Below are 20061 nucleotides of genomic sequence, written 5' to 3'. Positions count from 1 at the left end.
TCATGTTGGCAGGAGTAGGGATATTCACAGGTCCCAAGACCACAATGCACTGCTGGCAATTGCATGGTTTAAAACAGTGTTAGGTGACACAGACTTTCTATAGTGATTATGAGCAGGGAGCATTCTAAAGACTAACTAGTAGAACTAACACATGGCTCCTGACCCCAGTATCAATATATGTCTTCCAGGAATATTTGTTGATTGATAATATTGTTCAATTATGCCATGTATAAGGTAGTCCCCACAACAGCTCAGTGAAAGTTAACAATATTCAAAAAAGAATTGCCTTTATAATAAAGTCATGTAAAATTCTTAGTAACTTGGCAGTGATCAAATATTGTTTGTACTTCTGTGATGATTCTGAGGGTCCTCTGGGCACATTATCTGGGAGGACACTTTCTCTCCAGAGGAAGAGAGATGCGAATGGGTAGAAATCAGTAGAGAGAGAACAGGGAAAGAAAGGTGAGAAAGAAAAAGAGAGGGCAGCAGGGTGAGATCAGAGCAGGTGTATAATGGAAGAGGTTCAGAAAGAGGAGAGCAGGTAAAAGGAGATCAGGAAGACAGCAAATGGAGAAAGCCGCAGGGAACCTATGAGCAGAGCAGCTCCCTTCCTGGAAGAGGGCTTCACTCTCAGGCCTGAGTGGGGACTTGTTCATGACTCACAAAAACTGGGCAGGGCAGAGGCTGCTCCAATGGTAGTACCAAGACTCAAGGACTCTGCACCTAGGCAATCTAATCTCTGCAGTTATAAAATTAAGAAGAAAAACGCACTTGACTTTATTATAAAGGCAATTCTTTTTTGAATATTATTAACTTTCACTGAGCTGAAGACAGACCGTATAAGGACAAATGCCATCACCAGTAATATGACACCACCATCACATGCTAATAAACATCCTCTGCCTTTCCCCCACAAAAGCATATCTCAAAAAGCATTAAACATTCTTACATGATCTCTTCTTAGATCCATCTTAACCTACCTGACGTGCCCCCCACTATTTCTACCCCTCTACCTGCACCACACTATCTTCTTTTACCCTTAAGCAACTGAGTATAATGAAAAGGCTGAAGCATAACTGATGCCAAAATAGATAGTTATAAATAGACTATAAGTCTTAATATTTATAATACCTAGTTTCATTTGGGACTTCTTGTCAATAGACATAATATTGTTTCGCTCACCCCAAAATATAGATATAGCTTCATATCTAAAATTTTATTTTCCCCTTTTCTTAAAAATACAGGAGTATACATGAAGAATTACTGCCTTATTCTTTAAAGGGTAGGAAAGTACCACAGTTTTTATCGCTGTAACAGGATGCTTTTATGAAAATACCACTTTAATGGTGTCCTTCACCAGTATTTCAACATCTAAGAGGTGAGCATTTTTATGCTAGTGCTAGAATACTCAAAAAAGGGAAATACAACTCGATATATTTCAGGATGAAGGTAAAATGTTTGTTTCTTTAAAAAAATAAAAAAGAAAGAAAAGTAAAGCCAGCTCTACAAAATAAGGTAGTCCTCCTTCTCAAGTGTCTTTATGCTTGTCAATCCTGGATCTTACTCAGGTCTCTGTCACCACCCAGTGGACACCATTCTCAATTACAAGACTTAGATTAATTGTCTCAGAAGGCATTAACAGCTTTTCGCATCCAACAAGAGACATATAATTACAGGAAAGTGTTCTAAGTGCTTTCTCTGTGAGCAACATTCCACTTTTAAATTTCAACAGAATATATGTACTCTGATTCTAACAGTTTCAGTAAGAAATGGTGGATCTGTTGTCAGAAAAATTATTCTGGGAAAAGGATTCATCTTATTCCTTCCAGATCAAATACTAAGTCCAACTGAGTCTTTAAAGTATTGTCACATAATTACTGATTTCAAATTTATATCTGAAAAATCAACTTTCTGTTTAATGACCATTAACCAGAAGAATACACAATTCAAACACTATATAATCTTCAACAAGTTCATCAAAATAATTTCAGCTTGCTTTCTAAATTATAGCTGACAGTAAGAAAAAAATTTTGATTAGTGTAGTTAGGTTCATAAGCTTGATTTTTTTTTTTTTGTCCTGTCAGATTAAGTTTGAAAGATAAGGGATTCAAAAGGAGACAAATCTTTACAAGATAAACCTTAATCACTATAAAACTATTTGATCCTATATTTTTCCAATAGTTTCTGTGAAATAATTTAAAAAATTATACTTTGTTTACTAGTGTTTCAAATCACATACATATTAATGAGTATTTGTAAAATCAATTTCTACTATATAAACAGATAAAATGAAAATCTGCTCAAACACCCAGAAAGTAGAAGAGATTTTTAATTTTTTAAAAACACAATAATATTGACTTGCTTATATGTGTGTATATGATCAAGACACAAGATGCTTTACCTTCTCAAAAACATTTCTTAAGCTAACTACTTGTAGACAATAGGTTTTTATTTTAAATATATACATTTTCTTGTGCTTCTTCACCTTATTCAGCTCTGGAGATACCACATATTTTTACAAACTGAGGTTTGTGGCAACCCTGCATTGAACAAATCTATCAAGCACCATTTATTCAATATCATGTGGCTCAATTTCATGTCTCTGTGTCATATTTTTATAATTCTTGTTCTATTTCAAATTTTTTCATTATAATTACTATGTCTGTTATGGTGATCTGTGATCATGATCTTTGATGTTACATTTGTAATTGTTTTGAGTCCCATGAAGTCACCATAGATGAAGGTGAACTTAATTGATAAATGTTGGGAGCGTTTTAACTACTCAACTGACCGGCTATTCGCCCATCTCTGAACCTCTCTTTGGATGTCCCTTTTTCCTGAGATACAATATTGAAATTAGGCCAATTTATAATCCATCAGTGACCTCTAAATGTCTACCTAAAAGGAAAAGTTGCACATTTCTCACTTGAAATAAAAAACTGGAAATGAGTTTGCTTTGTAAAATATGCATGTCAAAAACTGAGATAGGCCAAAAGCAAGTCCTTTTGTGTGCGTCTAATAGGTGGCCAAGATGTAAATGCAAAAAGAAAAAGTTCTTGGAGGAATTTAAAGAAGTTAATTCAGTAAACATAGAAATAACAAGAAAGCAAAGTATACTTATTGCTGAGTTGAGAAAGTTTTATTGTAAAAAGAAAAGAAATGGTAGCGATAGGGAGTGAGGAGGAAGAAGTGGCTGTTGCATTTTAAGAGACTTAAGTATATCAAACACAAAGTACGATCCACGATTAAATCCTGGTTGAGAAAAATAGCTAAAATAGTTTGGGGGACTACTGAAAAAATTATATTAATATGGAATTAGTATTTGATCATATTTGGGAATGATATTTAAATTTTGTTAGGTTGGATGGTGACATTGTGGTTAGCCAGGAGAAGGGCCTTGTTTCTTGAACACTGAGACTAAAGTGTCTAGGATGAATTATCATGATGTCTTTATTTTTTTTAAATTATTGGTAATGGGTACATGGGGAGAAGTTTCTAACATTTTTTTTTAACCTTTGTATAAAAGGTAAAAGTTTCTCACAAAACTTTGGACAAACACATTTCAAAACTAGAAGTGAGAAATTTTCCAAAGAAATTATAAATAACCCACATTGACCTCAGAAGACAAATCACAAAACAATAACCAACTATCAGGAAAGTGTAAAGTTATCAGAGAAATTCCACACAAAATAAGACATCAAACTGAAACAGCTTCACAAGTATATTAGTGAATGATTAACAATTTTAATACTACATAAAATTTTCCATAGTACAGGGAAAGATATAAAGTTTCCAAATTATGAAGCCAGCACAACCTGATAATAAGTTTTAGTTAACTACAATGCAAACTCACTTAAGAATAACAATAAAAATGTTAAGTAAAATATCAGCAAGTATAAATCATCAGTACTTTTGAAGTTCACAACTAAGAGAAGTATACCCAAGAAGTACATTAGAGGCATTTGAAAATACATTAATAACATTGAAGAAAGTCAAGAAAACCATGTGAACAAACCATGCTAAGTGTTTTAAAAGAGAAAAAATGATTATCAAATTAATACCTAAAAGGCATTTTAAAAATCTTATACATACAATTTGATATTTTTGCAATTTAGGAAACAATAATAGTTGGATAAATTCTTGAGATGAAAAATAAATGAGAAGCATGAATATAAAAAAGTCAAATGTATATGCATACTTTTATATGCATATTTTTAAAAATATAGATGGGTATTAAAATTTCTTACTATAATGTTCATTTAGTTATCTTAATGTTCCATATATATTAATTTAAAGAGGAGAACAACGGGCAGCTTGCAAGGTTAAAAAGTCCAGAAAGTAAATGCAGTAGTTGAAATATAAATGCAAGACAGATTACTATCCTAGAAAGTGCAGAATCCATCTTGGTGCAAGTATGATGAGAGCAAAATGCAGCCAATGCTCCTGGTATTATCCTTCCCTCTCCCTTTATGCCTCTGCTCCACTCTCCATCCCATGCTGCCAATTCCTAGTAAATAACCTTACAACCAACTACTACTAAGTACCTTCAAGTATAGAATGAGGATGGGTACTTTTCCTTAGAGTTATTTTCAGGAATTAAATGAGATAGGCATGTAATATGTAGAAAATAGTAAGCATTTAATATATATTAGCAGTTAGTTCGATACTAAATCATCCTATTCCATTAACAGGTTTTCACATTTTATTCTCACATTTAGATAGTTCTAATACATGTTTTTTCTCTATATGTGTCCTTTACTAAACTTGTCTTAAACTCTTTTTAAAAGCAGGCAAGACATTTAAAAATAAATGTTGAAGTAGAAAGAATATAGTTAGTAATTGCTGTTCCAAATACATTCCCTGCTTCAGGAAAGAATTAGCAGAAAATGGACATTATTATTCTGAACAACGGAGGGTTGACCTCACTTAGCAAAGGTGATGGTTTCACGAAGCCTATGCCCACACTCAATTATTGCTGTGATGACTTGTTTTCTAGTGAACCCTGATGACCCAAAACAAACCTCAGATAAACTGACTAGATCCCTGGCGATAAAATAACTAAAAGCAAAGTATCTTGCTTTTTACCAAAGAGGAAAAGAGATTTATTATGTGATTGCATTTCTCTTTCCTTCTTGAGAGACCTATCCAAGTAGACATCAAAGCATGTACTATAATGAGTGGGAAATGTTTAGTTCAACGTTATCCAAGGGCATGAATACTGACTATTTCCTTTCCATCTCAGGCCCCAGAGCAGGGCAGCAGAGGTGAAATGCACAAGGTGAGCGCTGACCAGAGGGTTCGGAGAGGCACTGCCCCCCACTCTCAGATTTGTGGGGTGTTCTTGTAATAATTCCTCTGATAAATAGCCATTTATCCTATATCCAGCTCTTATATTACCCTATGCATACTAGATTGCTATCATCTGTATAATCCTGTCTTTCCTTGTATACCAGGAAAGCAAGAAGCATGGGGATATTAAAGATCCTGCACAACACCTAGCAGAAAACCTAACAGGAGGTACTGGAAGATATATTAAAATAAGTGAATAAAATATATTACCTGCACTGCAATATAATGCAAAAAGCCCTGGATCATTAGTCAGAATACTTGAACTCTTGGTCAATGTTATCTGATGATTCTGTAGTTTCATATACAAGCATTTAAATACCACTTCTACAAAATGGGATGTATAATCACTCTGTTATTGCATATGATTTCACAAATCGAAGTGATAAAAGTAAAAAGTACTTATTGTAATGCTAGTTGAAAGCACCATAGTTATTTCTGTTGAACAATATTACTTGTCAACCAAACTCTGTAAGTTTCAGTAGAGATAATACAGCTATGCTACTAGGGGAGGTAGATTTAGTTGATGTGTTTATTTGCTTTCTCTTAAAATAAGAATAAAGTCATAAGCAGCTAGTAAGACAGTGGTTTATATTATGTCCTCACAAGTACATAAAAATGTTTATACTTTGAAGAGAAATGGCCCACATTAATTGCACAGTGTTTTCTACTCTTAATTTGTACTTTAGATACAAACTGTTTGGATATTTCTTACCAGGTTCTGGAAGGTCTAATTTCGCCCTCTTTAGTTCTGCCATGGAAATCTGAAGTTGATCTATCACAAAGTCATCTTCAAAGAAAAAATTCTTTGCCAAGGTCTCCTGAAGAAATTCGACAAGTTCTTCCATAGACAATTTCATTAGATGTTCTAAGAAAGGATGAGAGAAATTTAAAATGCTATGTTAACAGCTACTTTAGGTTCAGAAATAACATATTTTACTCTGATGTAGTATTTCTTTTTAAAGGGCACAGCAGATAACTTATATATGGTATTGTGAATATCACTGAAATTCAGCCAGACTAAAGTATTTTCTCATAGGAAAGCTATCAGGGAGAAAAGCAAGTACTTTTGGCAGAAGAAAGGAGATGAATACTGGTAAATAAATATCCTCTCAATTGGTTTAAGAATAATCATAATATTAACAATTATGTTAATATTAACATCCATATGTTAATATTAAGCCATAACCATGTTGATATTAACCTTGGAGAAAACAGACATAGAAAGACCACCCAGAATACATGAAGGCTTTCTATTTTATTGATACAAGTGCCAACAGTTATGGGCAAATCCACATGTAGAGTTTCTGAATTTCAAAAAAATATGGAATATTAGTTTGATTTGTATTTCTGCCTATGAAATTAATTTTATTGAAAAAATTCAAATTACAGATACAAAGCAGAAAGTAAAACTCAGCTAAGATTCCTACTAGTGATTATTCTAAAAGCAGATGTGTATACATGTTTATTAACTAACAAAAAAATTATACTTACACTTTCCTTGTTTTTTCCCTACTCAATGAAGTATATCACTGATATCGCCCAGTTCAGTAAATATGACTTTATAGCATCATTAATACTAGATGAGTCTAGTGTGTGCATGTACTACCATTTAATCAGTCTTTGAATAACAGATTGTTTCTAATTGTTTTACTATTTAACACCACAGTGTGATAAACTTCCAGTAATAATATTACTAAATATTGTTAAGGAAAAAGGAAAAAATCTTAGAAGCTATGTTATATCTTACTGGTAAAGGTGCTGAGACACAGTTTTAGACATTTTAGATGGTGGTGAAGGAAATTCATGTAAGTCCTAGAGCTTTGTCTCCTTCTTAAACTGAGAAAAAAGACACAGCAACAGATTTCTCCTTATAGCTTATTTAGTTTAATGATATATTAGGATATAAAGTAACAGTTATACTTAGTTTACAAAGGGTGAAGAAAATTTTTAACTTGTCAAAATTAATCAATTCATAGGTAAAATATAATTTAAGAGGGGGAAGAGAGTTATGGAGGAAATACGCTTTTATTTACTTTCGAGGAAATATTAAACCAATAAGGCCATGTCTATGAAAAATAAATATTCTTTCTATATCTTGGTCAGTTCAAAATTCAGAAAGAAAGAAAAGAAATAAAGCAGGGGATCAAAGGAAGAGGAGAGAGGTAGTGTGTGGTTATACCACAGACTCTGGGTGTAAGGAAATGAGTTACACTTTTGGGTCCTTTTCTCTCATTGAAAACAATACAAACATGATTTTAAAGGAAGTTTTCATTCCTATCTAAAGTTTGGATAATATGGTACTCCTGAAGTCCATGCTTTTCAAGTAAATAATCAGATAATTTTCCATTAAAGTACCCAATATGCACTAAGAACAAAGATAAAGGCACAGCAAGAAGAAAAACTATAAAACATCACTCCAATTAGCTCATAATTTCATTGGGAAGCTGAACAGATGAATCATTCAAGAATAACGTGAAAATCAAAGGAAAAAAGGGAGAAAGCACAAATAAATAGGATCATAAATGAAAGAGGAGAAATCACAACGGACACAGCAGAAATCAAAAGAATAATCAGTAACTACTATGAACAGCTGTATGGAAACAAGTTCAACAATCTAGAGGAGATGGACAAATTCCTACAACTCTACAATCACCCAAAGCTAGATAAAGAAGAAATAGAACACCTAAACAGACCAATTACAATTAGCGAAATTGAAATGGTAATCAAAAACCTCCCCAAAAACAAAAGCCCAGGACCTGATGGATTTACAAATGAATTCTACCAAAGATTCAGAGACGAATTAGTGCCTATCCTTCACAAACTCTTCCAAAAAATTGAGAAGGAAGGGACAATACCAAACATGTTCTATGAAGCCAACATTACACTAATACCAAAACCGAACAAGGACAACACAAAAAAGGAAAACTACAGGCCAATCTCCCTAATGAACACTGATGCAAAAATCCTCAATAAAATTTTAGCTATCAGAATCCAACAATGTATCCATAAGATAATTCACCACGACCAAGTAGGATTCATTCCAGGGACACAAGGATGGTTTAACATCCAAAAATCAATCAACGTTATCCAACACATCAACAAAAAGAAATATAAAAACCATATGATAATATCAATAGATGCTGAAAAAGCTTTCGACAAAGTGCAACACCCATTCATGATAAAAGCCCTTGAAATTCTTGGGATACAAGGAACATACCTCAACATCATAAAGGCCATCTATGACAAGCCAACAGCCAGTATCATTCTCAATGGTGAAAAGCTGAAAGCAATTCCATTAAGATCTGGAACAAGACAAGGATGTCCACTCTCACCACTGCTTTTCAATATAATACCGGAAGTCCTAGCCAAAGCAATAAGACAAGAGAAAGACATACAAGGAATCCAAATAGGAAAAGAAGAAGTCAAACTATCACTATTTGCAGATGATATGATAATATACATAGAGAACCCCAAAAACTCCACAGAAAAACTAATTCAACTCATCAATCAATTCAGTAAAGTGGCAAGATACAAAATCAATACCCAAAAGTCAGTAGCCTTCCTATACACAAACAATAAATCTGAAGAAGAAGAAGAAATAAAAAAAAAATCCCTATTTTTATTGAAACAAAAAACGTCAAATATTTGGGAATAAATCTAACAAAAGAGGTAAAGGACCTATACAAAGAAAACTATAAAACACTGTTAAAATAAATAGAAGAAGACACAAAGAAATGGAAAGACATCCCCTGCTCATGGATTGGAAGAATAAACATTATTAAAATGGCCATCCTACCAAAAGCAATATACAGATTCAATGCTATTCCAATCAAAATTTCAATGTCATTCTTCAAAGAAATAGAACAATTATTGATGAAATTCATATGGAATCACAAAAAAACCCCAAATAGCCAAAGCTCTACTGAAAAAAAAGAAGGAAATGGAGGCATCACACTCCCAGACTTCAAACTATACTACAAAGCCATAATCATCAAAACTGCATGGTATTGGAACAAGAACAGACATACAGACCAATGGAATCGAATAGAAAATCCAGAAATAAACCCACAGATTTATGGTCAACTAATCTTTGACAAAGGAGCAAAGACTATGCAATGGAGCAAAGAAAGTTTATTCAATAAATAGTGCTGGGAAAACTGGGTTGCTACATGCAAAAGAATGAAGCTTGACCACTACCTCACACCATACACAAAAATCAACTCAAAATGGATTAAAGAACTAGATATAGGACCTGAAACCATAAAATACATACAAGGAAATATAGGCGAAACACTACGTGATTTGCATATCAAAGACATCTTTACAGACACATCACCCAAAGCAGTGATTGTGAAGGCAAAGATAAACAGCTGGGACTACATCAAATTAAAGAGCTTCTGCACAGCAAAAGAAACAATAACAAAAACAAAGAGAAACCCCACCAACTGGGAGAACATTTGTGCACACAACACTAATGATAAAGGACTGATCACAAAAATCTGCAAAGAGCTGATGAGACTCAACAGCTACAAAGAAAATAATCCAGTCAAAAAATGGGCAGAAGAGCTAAAAAGAAACTTCTCTGAAGAGGAAATGCAAATAGCCAACAGACATATGAAAAAATGTTCAACATCACTTGTCATCAGGGAAATTCAAATCAAAACTACCATGAGATACCATCTTACACCAGTGAGAATGGCACATATTAAAAAAACTAGCAACAGCAAATGTTGGCGAAGTTGTGGAGAAAAAGGAACTCTTCTACACTGCTGGTGGGAGTGCAAACTGGTCCAACACTATGGAGAGCTGTGTGGAGATTTCTGAACCTACTAAACATAGAGCTTCCATATGATCCAGCAATTCCACTCCTAGGTATTTACCCAAAGGACTCAGAAACATCAATTCCAAAGAAAACCTGCACCCCTATGTTTATAGCAGCACTATTTACAATAGCTAAGCTTTGGAAACAGCCCAAATGCCCAAAAATAGATGACTGCATCAAGAAGATGTGGTACATATATACCATGGAATATTACTCAGCATTCAAAAAAGATAAACACATGCAATTTGCAACAACATGGATGGCGCTGCAAGGGATCATGCTCAGCGAAATAAGCCAAAAAGAAAAAGAAAAATACCGGATGGTCTCACTCATAGCAGGAATCTAGAAAACTTAAATAAGGGACCAGGAAAATGAATATAAGAAAGTGAAAATCAAAATCAACAAAAAACTATGAACCAGAGACACTTTTTGGGGGGTGGGGGGCGGGAGGGGAAGGATTGGGGTCAGAATGGGGCGTTTGCAATTGCATGGGGGAATATAAAAATAAAATTTATTATTTAAAAAAAAAAAAAAAAAGAAGAACGTGAAAATACCATGAATGAGAAACTATGTCATAAGGTCTGGATTACAAGTGCTTTATGAAGTTCTAAAGCTTTTGATGATTTTGTACTCTGCGCAGCTATAAGGAGTCACATAATTTTTTTTTTAAGATTTATTTATTTATTTATACAAGCAATGGGTACAGTCAGAAGCGCGGGAGGGTGAGAATTCACCAGAGCCAAAGCAGGGAGCAGAACAGGCAGGCTGATGAAATACACTGCTGAAGGGAGCAGCGGGCGCAGCAGGAGAGGTCTACGTGCCATGTGGGACCCTCGCTGGCTGGCCAGGGATTGAACCGGTGCTGCAGAGGCTGCAGGCAGCCTCGCAGCCCGGCGCTCAACTGCTGTGCCACCGAGGAGGCCCAGGAGTCACATAACTTTTAAAGCTAAATTGAAACTGATGAATTAGGCTCCTCATCTTGAAGAAAACTATTTCTTGATTTTTAAAATAAGATATAGCAGATCAAATTTATAAAACCCTTGAAACATTACAATTGAAGACTTTTTAAAGCCTTGAGTTGCATTTTGGCAACTATATACATGGACTGTATTTGCCCCAGAGGCCACAAAGCAATCAGTCACAGAGATGGAGGTGGAGGTTATGCATCTCTGGTCTACAGCTTGGAGCTGGCTGGTTTTTGCCTGGATGAAGGAAACAGTAATGGAAAATGTCTTCTCCAGTCCTTTTTACAAGATGCCTGTTTTCTTTGGTCTCTCTCTTCCTATTACAAACCTGAGATTCAGATTGATGAAAAGGAATAGGGGTCTCAGTGGAAACAAATACTTAATAAGGATATTATTAGTGAAAGCAACACATTACACTTTACTGCTTAAGCATGAAAATGAAATGGATATAAAGAAAATCAAAGATAGTTGCAATACTAAGTTTAGTCACAAGAACCAGTGAAAGTAAATGACCACCTGAAGATTACTTCTTCACTAATTTTCAAGAATTTTCTTAACTGACTACTAAAAGAAATGAAGTTGGGCAAGAAATAAGAAATTAGAATTACAACAAAGTTAGATTTTTCTTAAATCTTTATAAATGTTTTCTTACTTTTGTGTAATTTTAAGATTGTGTAAGACATCGCAGTGAGAACTCTCTCTCCTTCAAAGATGTAGATATCCCATATTCTGAGGTTTAGGGTAAAGGGAGTCTATAACCAAAAACAGACCAGAAATAAGATAAACAGTTTGCCTTCATCTGGTATTTATAATTTTATGATTGGGCTTTAATAAATAAATACTCACACGATCAAGAAAACACTGAAAAAACCATTTCATTGTGTAAAAACTTGTGTAGATTTCTTGAGAATCCTGAAAAAACAAAGACTTCACAATTTCTGGATTGTAGCAAACAAAACATGACAAGACAATACTAAAAGTTAGTATTGCTATTGGAGGTAGCTGTCAAAGCTAAACATAAAATCATTTTGCAACAAATCTTTTTCATATTCCTATTCTCTTCATATTCCCTTCTCCCTCAATTTTACTGATCATCTAAGAATAAATCCTTGTTATGAAAGGATTATAATACAACATTTTGATTCTCTTTAAATATTTTGCAGTGAAGTATCTTTGCTTTACTAAATCACTGTTTTACCATAGAGCATACAAATAGTTCATATGACCCTTAAAATATTTTTCATGCAATAAAAGAACCTGCAAAATTACTGAGAAATCATAAACCTTTAAAATTATATTGTTTGCATGTATGTATGTATACATAGATATAGATATCAAACTTCAAAGAAGTTTGATTTAGGGCTGTGATAGTTCATCAATTCTAAATTTCACAAATCTAATGTTTCTCAAACAAACGGAAATTATAACTGCATAATAAATGAATGAACAACATTAAAATCAATAAAAAGATTGGGCCCAAGGCTGCACTTAGTTCTTGTAGCTTTATTCTCATTATAGGGGGGTATAAGTCATTGTCACATCTACCTACCAAGTGTTGCTTAAGCTTGGACATAAATTTATTCAGTATTTTTTCATGATGTTCTTGAAACCTCAAGAGTTTAGGAAAACCATGAACAAAAAAGCCTAGAATACAAACATAAAAACAATATGTCATGTAATACCAACAAAAACACCTATTTTAACATGTAACATCTTTCATTTTTAACTAACAGCAGCAACAAAATAATCAATATTCAAGGAAATAATTGTGAATAAGCTTTAGGTAATGAAACTTGTACTGTAACCTAGTATTCATCTGCTAAAGATTTTTTATGATATATTTCTGATTAAAAAGGTAACTAAGAAGCTAAGAAAAAAAGAAAACTGAAGCCATTTAAAGTACTGGGCCACATCTTAGTACACTATTTTTTATAGGCTATTCTAATCTTGATATTTATTTTGTCTTACTGTTAATAAATTACATAACAAACATTTTCATACTTTTTCAGGCTTCCTCTAACAATTTCATTAGTATCATGCTTTCAACATTTTGATCACTTTTTAAATATTCCCACAAGTTAATTTAGTATCTGCTCAAACCTATAGGTACTGTATGATCAATGTTGCATCAAAAATCGTATTTTATCCCAACTGATTACACAATATATAAGATTTCTAAGAAATAACAAATTATAAGTAGCAAACTATTAGCAAATCTGTATACTTAACTCATGGAACTTTACATCTCATTTTATATGGAGTTTCTTTTCAGATATTATACACAATCCATGAAAAAGAACATGGGTTTATGATTTCTCCACAATAGTATTTTCCACCCTGAGGTCTATGTAACTTTGAAAGGTATACAGAGATATTCTACATTGGTGGTGAAATACTGGTGTTTTGGTAGTGGGTGTGATGTGGTAATATATATTTGAAGAGGTATGTACGTAAACTCCTAAAACATATAGTATTGTAACATAATTACCTCAATGAAAATAATCTGGTATACATAAAATAATCCCAGGGAAACGCTCTTTGTTATACATACACTTCCTGAGTATTCCTGATGCATGAGCTTCTCAATGCTTTTAGATTATTTTGTAGATTAAAGAACCCTAGTACTCTTTGTTTAACTCAGCTGCCAGACTTATTTGATCCTAGAGTCCAATTTTTCCCCACAGAACATTTATCTTCATAAAGTAAAGCTATGTTCCTCCAAGACCTAATGAAGATACCTCTGAAAAACATCATATTACAATCTTTGGAAAGGACTATTTCTTAAGTAATTCTCAGTTTTCTAAGGTGTGTAAAAATTTCCAGAAAAAGATCCTCTCTTAATTACATTTTTCAGTGAAATTATTTTATTAAAAAAAAAATCTTTATCTATCTGTGTAGCTTTCACAGTCAATTTGACAAGAATAGGAATTGGAAAAATTTCAGGAAAGAGTGGGCATTTTGAAAAAGGCAATGGATCTCAATAATGACACTAGTTCAAGGATCCTAAGATACTGAACAGCTCCTCACTTTTTTTTTAAAAAAAAAGATTTATTTATTTTTATACAAGAGCTAGGGTACAGACCAGAGGCGTGGGAGAGTGAGAGGATATGCCAGAGAGAGCGCAGGGAATAGATCAGGCAGACAATGGAAATACACTGCTGAGGAGAGCAGCAGGCGAGACAGGAGAGGTCTGCTGCCCCATGTGGGTAGATCCCTGGCCAGGGATCAAACTCATGCTGCAGAGGCTGCAGAAAGCTTTACAACACTGCATTCAATCACCTGCGCCATCAGGGAGGCCCTCCTCACTTTTCAGTGATATCCTAGAGACTTGATATTTTCTTTTTTTCTTCAGGCCCCACTTTGATTCTACATATATATAAATGATACCACTTTTATATAGAAAATGCAAAGAATTGAGATAACCTAATTTAGCTATAAAATTTCATGGGCAGACCCAGAAAGAAGTATCTCAAAGTATAAGCTTACCCACAATGTTCTGTACTACAGTATAAATGCAAATATTAGGATAGTAAAATACTGTTGTAGATATAACTTTATATAACTGTATAAACTATAACTTTAAACATGTGACAGGTTTCCTAGCATATAAAGCTTAAATATTCACAAGAGAACTTAACAATCCATTCTAGAGGGATTAGTATTAAAATGTTTTTAATGTGACACCACATGGATAGCACTGAGAAAGTAAATTCGTACTTAGAAACAAAAATCAGTTTTATTTAACTTAGCCAAGACAGGTTGTAATCCAAACTCTCTAAAACAAAGCTTATTGCATATACTTGGCAAATATAAGTAAAAGATCATAAAAAAAAATTTCCCAATTTGAAACCCAAAATTATGCCACGTTTTGAAATCAAACAGTAAAGTGCCCAGAACCTATTATTAGCCATTCATGTAAAATGCAATCAATTTTACAGCTGGAAGAACTAAAACACACTTGAAATATAAAATTACTTAATTATTATGTACCTTTCCTTTAAATACTTAAGTGTCATTTCTCAATAAATTGTTGACAGTTATACATCAGAATATCTAGTCAATAACAGATATTTTTCACTGAGATGACAACTGCAGGACTGTCAATAGTTTTAATCAAAAGACATCTTTTATTTCTCCCAATAATACAGTTTTTCTTAAATTCCTCCCAACTTAAATTAGTTTCTGCTGCCTGGGGGCAAGTTAAGGAAAGAATTCTTAAATGGTAACAATATAGTTTAGGGTAAACACAAAGGAATATAAATGTGAACAGAAAAGCTCAATAAAGAAAAAGGAAATGTGAAATTACAACAAAGACGAATTAACTGAACAAGTCCCTGTACATGAAGTTTTTGTATTTTGTTTTCATTTACCTTATTCTCCCTGCCTTGTATGATAAACTCTGGGGCTTTCTTACCATGCATGGCGTGTTTGGGGCCTGAGAACAGTTTGACCAGGGCCCAGAAGGCATCTTCTTCATTCATATACATAAGGAGTAAAGCTGTGATCTGGCTCATTCCTTGACAGTATCCAACCTCCTGAAGAGTAAATGAGAACAAATAAATTGATGCTTTTAAATCCAATGATCTATCTATTCAGATAAAAACTGATCTATAAAATATTAAAAAAAAACAACAACAACCCTGAACACATTTAGTGGATAATTTTACAGAAAAATATACTCTTTACAGCATTGAGTCACATCTTATAACAAAACAGAATTGTGTTGAAGAACAAATGTTGAGGTTTGGAAAAGCCTAAACCTACACATATTTCTATTGCCCCTATTCGGTACTATCATACTTTCCGTAAGGGGCACAACAGCTTTTTGTTTCTTTTATATGTATGATTCTTAGTTAAATATTCTTTGCTCATCTGTTGACAAATTTCTCTCCTTCTCCATTTCCCAACATGCCATCTGGTCTTCTCTAGATTTTTGGACCTTTATGTAGAGACTTTGGGGATAACCATATAGCTTCTCCACCTTCTCTGAGAACTGCACACTCTGCCCATCTTCCCTGCTTGTAGTGTGGATTAAGAGTCATGTTTGTGCCATGCTCATCAAAGTTGATGCAGCAGAAGAGGACACTTGTCCACAGGGGAACAATTAATTGGTTGTACTGAGTAATAAGTTACTCTCTTTAGGAAATATGAATAAAGCCACAGAGTCCATAACCAGATGGTGGTATGTACTTGAACAGAGTGGTCACACAGAATCTATGGATGCAATTTTGGCCAAGAAGAAACTGGTAAGTAGTCAAAGAAAGCAATTCAGGGAGAGAAACAGTAGAATAAACAGTTTTTAGACATGATTAGAGTTACCCCAGAGTGCAAGAGAAGGAAGGTGCAGCTCTCCTCCTCTCTGGAAGTTTCTCACTTGCCAGCTCCAATTCCCATGAGGATCAACTATAACTTCATTTCTATGAGAGGTCCCTTTAATAAACTCTTTTTTTACTTGTACTAGTTTGAGTGAAATTGTTGTAATTTAAAGATTATAATCATAATAGAAATTACACACCCCAACAAGGTTCAAACCTTGTCCTCCCTGAAACCAAGTCAACAAGCACTAATACAACATCTAAATGAGGTTGAACATTAAATACTCTTTGCCCAAATTAAGACCTCCTTCCCAGAGTGATAAATGCCTTAAGAACAACATGTTCTGTTACTAGAAAGTTTAATTTTTGCCTACTTATGGGCAGGTAGGTACACATATTTTCCTATTTGGACCTCACCAAATGGGTAAAATTTGACACTATAACACAACCTCCCAGGGACAATGGAGAGTTATCAAGAGTCAAGTAAAAATTAATCTACCCATCAACATCCTGACCTAATCCTGTTTGATTAAAATAAAAACAAAACAAACAAGATAAAAACATATCAAAATGTAATCTGGAGAAAAAGGGAAAAGGTGAGATTCATGAGTATACTGCAGTTTTTTCCACTTCCAAATCAGCTCTGCTCTAAGACCCCATAGCTGCCATAAAAGCCCTGTAAAAATCCAGAGCTGAAAGAGATCATCTAGTCCTAAGATGGAGAAACTCAGCCCAAAAGAGCCTTGTTAGTAGGGAGTACCAAAACTGTTCCCCCAGGTCCTCAGAATACAACACTAAGAACTGTGGGCAGGCACAATCAAAACTTACCGTATTATAAATAGAATATGCAGCAAGAACATGGAATAGGGATTGTTGCCTACAGAAAAGAAAATTTACATTTAGTTATTGCACTTTTTTTAAATTATAAACTTAAAAAAACAAATTAAAAGCAAATAGATAATGCAGATATACTGACTATTTATAATAAAGAAATGATCCCAAGGTCAGTTTAAACAATATATAGTTTAAATTTGAGGCTAGGTAACATTCATTCTGATAGAAAATTTATACAAAAAACACAAAAGGGCATAACAATATCTTTAATTTGTCACTGTCTTTCAATGAACTATAGTCTCATTCTAAAATCACCCCTACAGGAACAATTATTTTGATAGAACTCTGGAATAGTCTTTTGGAAAGTCTATTCCTGGCTAGGTGGAATACCCTGCAGGGTTGGAGCAATGTCTTCCAGGAGGCCATACATTCTCTAAATCACACTATAATGTATGGTCTCTCCCACAGATAGGATGCAGGAGTCCAAGAGTCAAAGTGTAGATATGAGATGGTTCCACCCATCATTACCCCTAGTGGTCCTCTAGATAAGTGTTTGCTTCCTGAACAGTCAACCTTAGGGCCTGCTGGTTTAGAGGTTTTAGTTCCAATGGCAGGAATGTTTCCACTAAGTAACACAACAGCAATTCCACTGAACTGCAAGTTGAGTCTGCCATCCACACACTTTGGGCTCCTTTTGCTTCTGAATAAATAAGCCAAGAAGGAAGTGACCATTTTGGCTAGAAAGACTGATCCTCATTATAGAGTAAACTGAGTTTCTACTGCATAATGGACATAAGGAAGAGTATGTCTACAATACAAGAGAACGCTCAGGGAGTCTCTAAATCCCAAACCTTGTGATTAAAGTTAGTGGAAAACTACAACCATGCACTAATGTACAGAGCCTTCAGCAACAAAGGTTTAGGTCACTCTACCAGGTAAAGAACTACAAGCAGCTGGGGTATATGCTGAGGGCACAGGGAATATGGAATGGGTAGTAAAAGAAAGTTATAAAACAGCTATGACCACATGTCCAGTGGCAGAAATGATGACTGTAATTAATACTTTTCTTCCTTATTTTAGAATAAATGTTTATACACATAACATCATAGATATATATTTATATATAAATATTTATACATGTCTATATGTGTGTGTATATATATCTTCCTTCTCTTTTCTCTTATCATCTAACATAAAATATTAGTCAGATATATTAATTATATAATAGTCAACTTTATAGCACAGTATTTAGGTTACAGACTATCAAAGAAGAAGAGTGAACAGCACCCCAGGGACTCTGCATCTTCTTGTGGGGAAAGGGTTAACATATTTTTAGTCATAAGCAAAACAGCTGTATCATGTTAGATGGAAGTATGACTGTTACTGTCTTCATCTGGAAATTAAGTCAATAAGATGAACTGTGACGGCTGGCATTATGCCTCAACTTGGCTAGGTTACCAACCCCAGTTATTCAAAAGTTAATCTAGCTGTTGCTGTAAAGAAAGTATTTTTCAGATGAGATTAAAAACCACCATTAGTTGATTCTAAGAAGGGGAGATGATGCCAGATATTCAGGATAGGTCTGATTCAGTTAAAAGGCTGATAAAACAGAATCTCAGTTTCCTTTAAGAAGAAATATCTCCCATGGAAACAACTTCATTCATGCCCTGGAGTTCCAGCCTGCCCTCTCTTGACGGCCTACATAAAGTATCTCATACTTGCCCAGTCAGCTCCCACAGTGTCTAAGTCAGTTCTTTAAAATAAATCTCTTAGTTTATATCTCTTAGTTTATATCTCTCGGTTTTTCTAGTTGAACTTTAACTGATATGGAGGTCAGCAAAACTATGCCTTTCACTTGCAAACTGTCGCTCATGTCATTTAGACAGTTTCATCTTTCCTGGGTTCAAGATTATAGAGATATATTTACCACTGATATGGTTCTCATAAATAACGATCGCTAATTTCTTTTTTATGATTTTAATAAGAGTATCTATCATATTTTAAGAATTCCCAGATCATAAAATGATTCTTCAGCAATTTTATAGTACCTATTATGTCAAAGGTTAAATTTTTGAGTTAGATTAGACCCTAAGTTTCACACAACATAGACCAAGAGATCTGCAAAAGCTTATACAGTCAGGACCACAACCAAAATTGTAGGCTCTACAAGACAACTGGAACACATTTTATGTCAATAAAAACTTTGATAAAGACTATTTGTTATTTATAAAAACTTTCATGAAGACTCTTTGAATTTATATTTCATATTATTAAACTTTACTTACTTAACACCATATCTGTCTCTAAACATAATATGATCCCTAAATGTGCGGTTCACATCAAGGTCTATTTGTCTGATATCAGGTGAACAACCCCGTGCTCTGTGTTTTAAATTCTGGAGGAAAAAGAGAGGAAGAAAGCACATATTTATGGAAATCAGTTGTTGAAAAGTCTATGTTAAATAGTAAAATAATTCTTATTTATAATTTTTTTGGTAGGAAAATCATTGTCATGGTTCAAAAGTGAAAACAAAACAAAAGATACATAATGAAGTTTCTCTCCTACCCACACCTCCTTCTCCCCTCTTCTCACTCCCTTTTCCCTCCCATTCTGTCAACACAGATTTTCACTTTGTACAAATAACTTTGTGGAGTTTGCATTGCTAAGACTATGTAAAAGCTCTTTACAGTCAAGCCACACAGTCCACTGTGGTTTCTTTTCTCATTTGGCACATTTTTTTTTTTCCTTGAAGCTAATCATTGCCTTATTTCTTGCT

The 20061-nt window shown here is 34.0% G+C and overlaps 1 protein-coding gene across 2 annotated transcripts in view; it reads right to left on the bottom strand.

Annotated features, from left to right (window-relative positions):
- USP6NL (USP6 N-terminal like) overlaps positions 1-20061 on the bottom strand; it is a gene marked incomplete at both ends in the record, with an annotated part of 88740 nt that overhangs the window by 3015 nt on the left and 65664 nt on the right. For both annotated transcript variants that reach the window (XM_084253417.1, XM_084253418.1), the window contains 7 exons: positions 6062-6214; positions 11789-11888; positions 11983-12048; positions 12686-12780; positions 15551-15671; positions 17280-17328; positions 19571-19680. In XM_084253417.1, coding sequence (XP_084109543.1) covers positions 6062-6214; positions 11789-11888; positions 11983-12048; positions 12686-12780; positions 15551-15671; positions 17280-17328; positions 19571-19680 — 694 coding nt within the window. The remainder of the gene's footprint in view (positions 1-6061; positions 6215-11788; positions 11889-11982; positions 12049-12685; positions 12781-15550; positions 15672-17279; positions 17329-19570; positions 19681-20061) is intronic.

Source organism: Talpa europaea, assembly GCF_964194135.1.
Source record: "Talpa europaea genome assembly, chromosome: 14".
Taxonomy (NCBI): Eukaryota; Metazoa; Chordata; class Mammalia; order Eulipotyphla; family Talpidae; genus Talpa; species Talpa europaea.
Note: the sequence above shows the minus strand (reverse complement) of the source record. Positions and strands in the feature narration are given on the sequence as shown.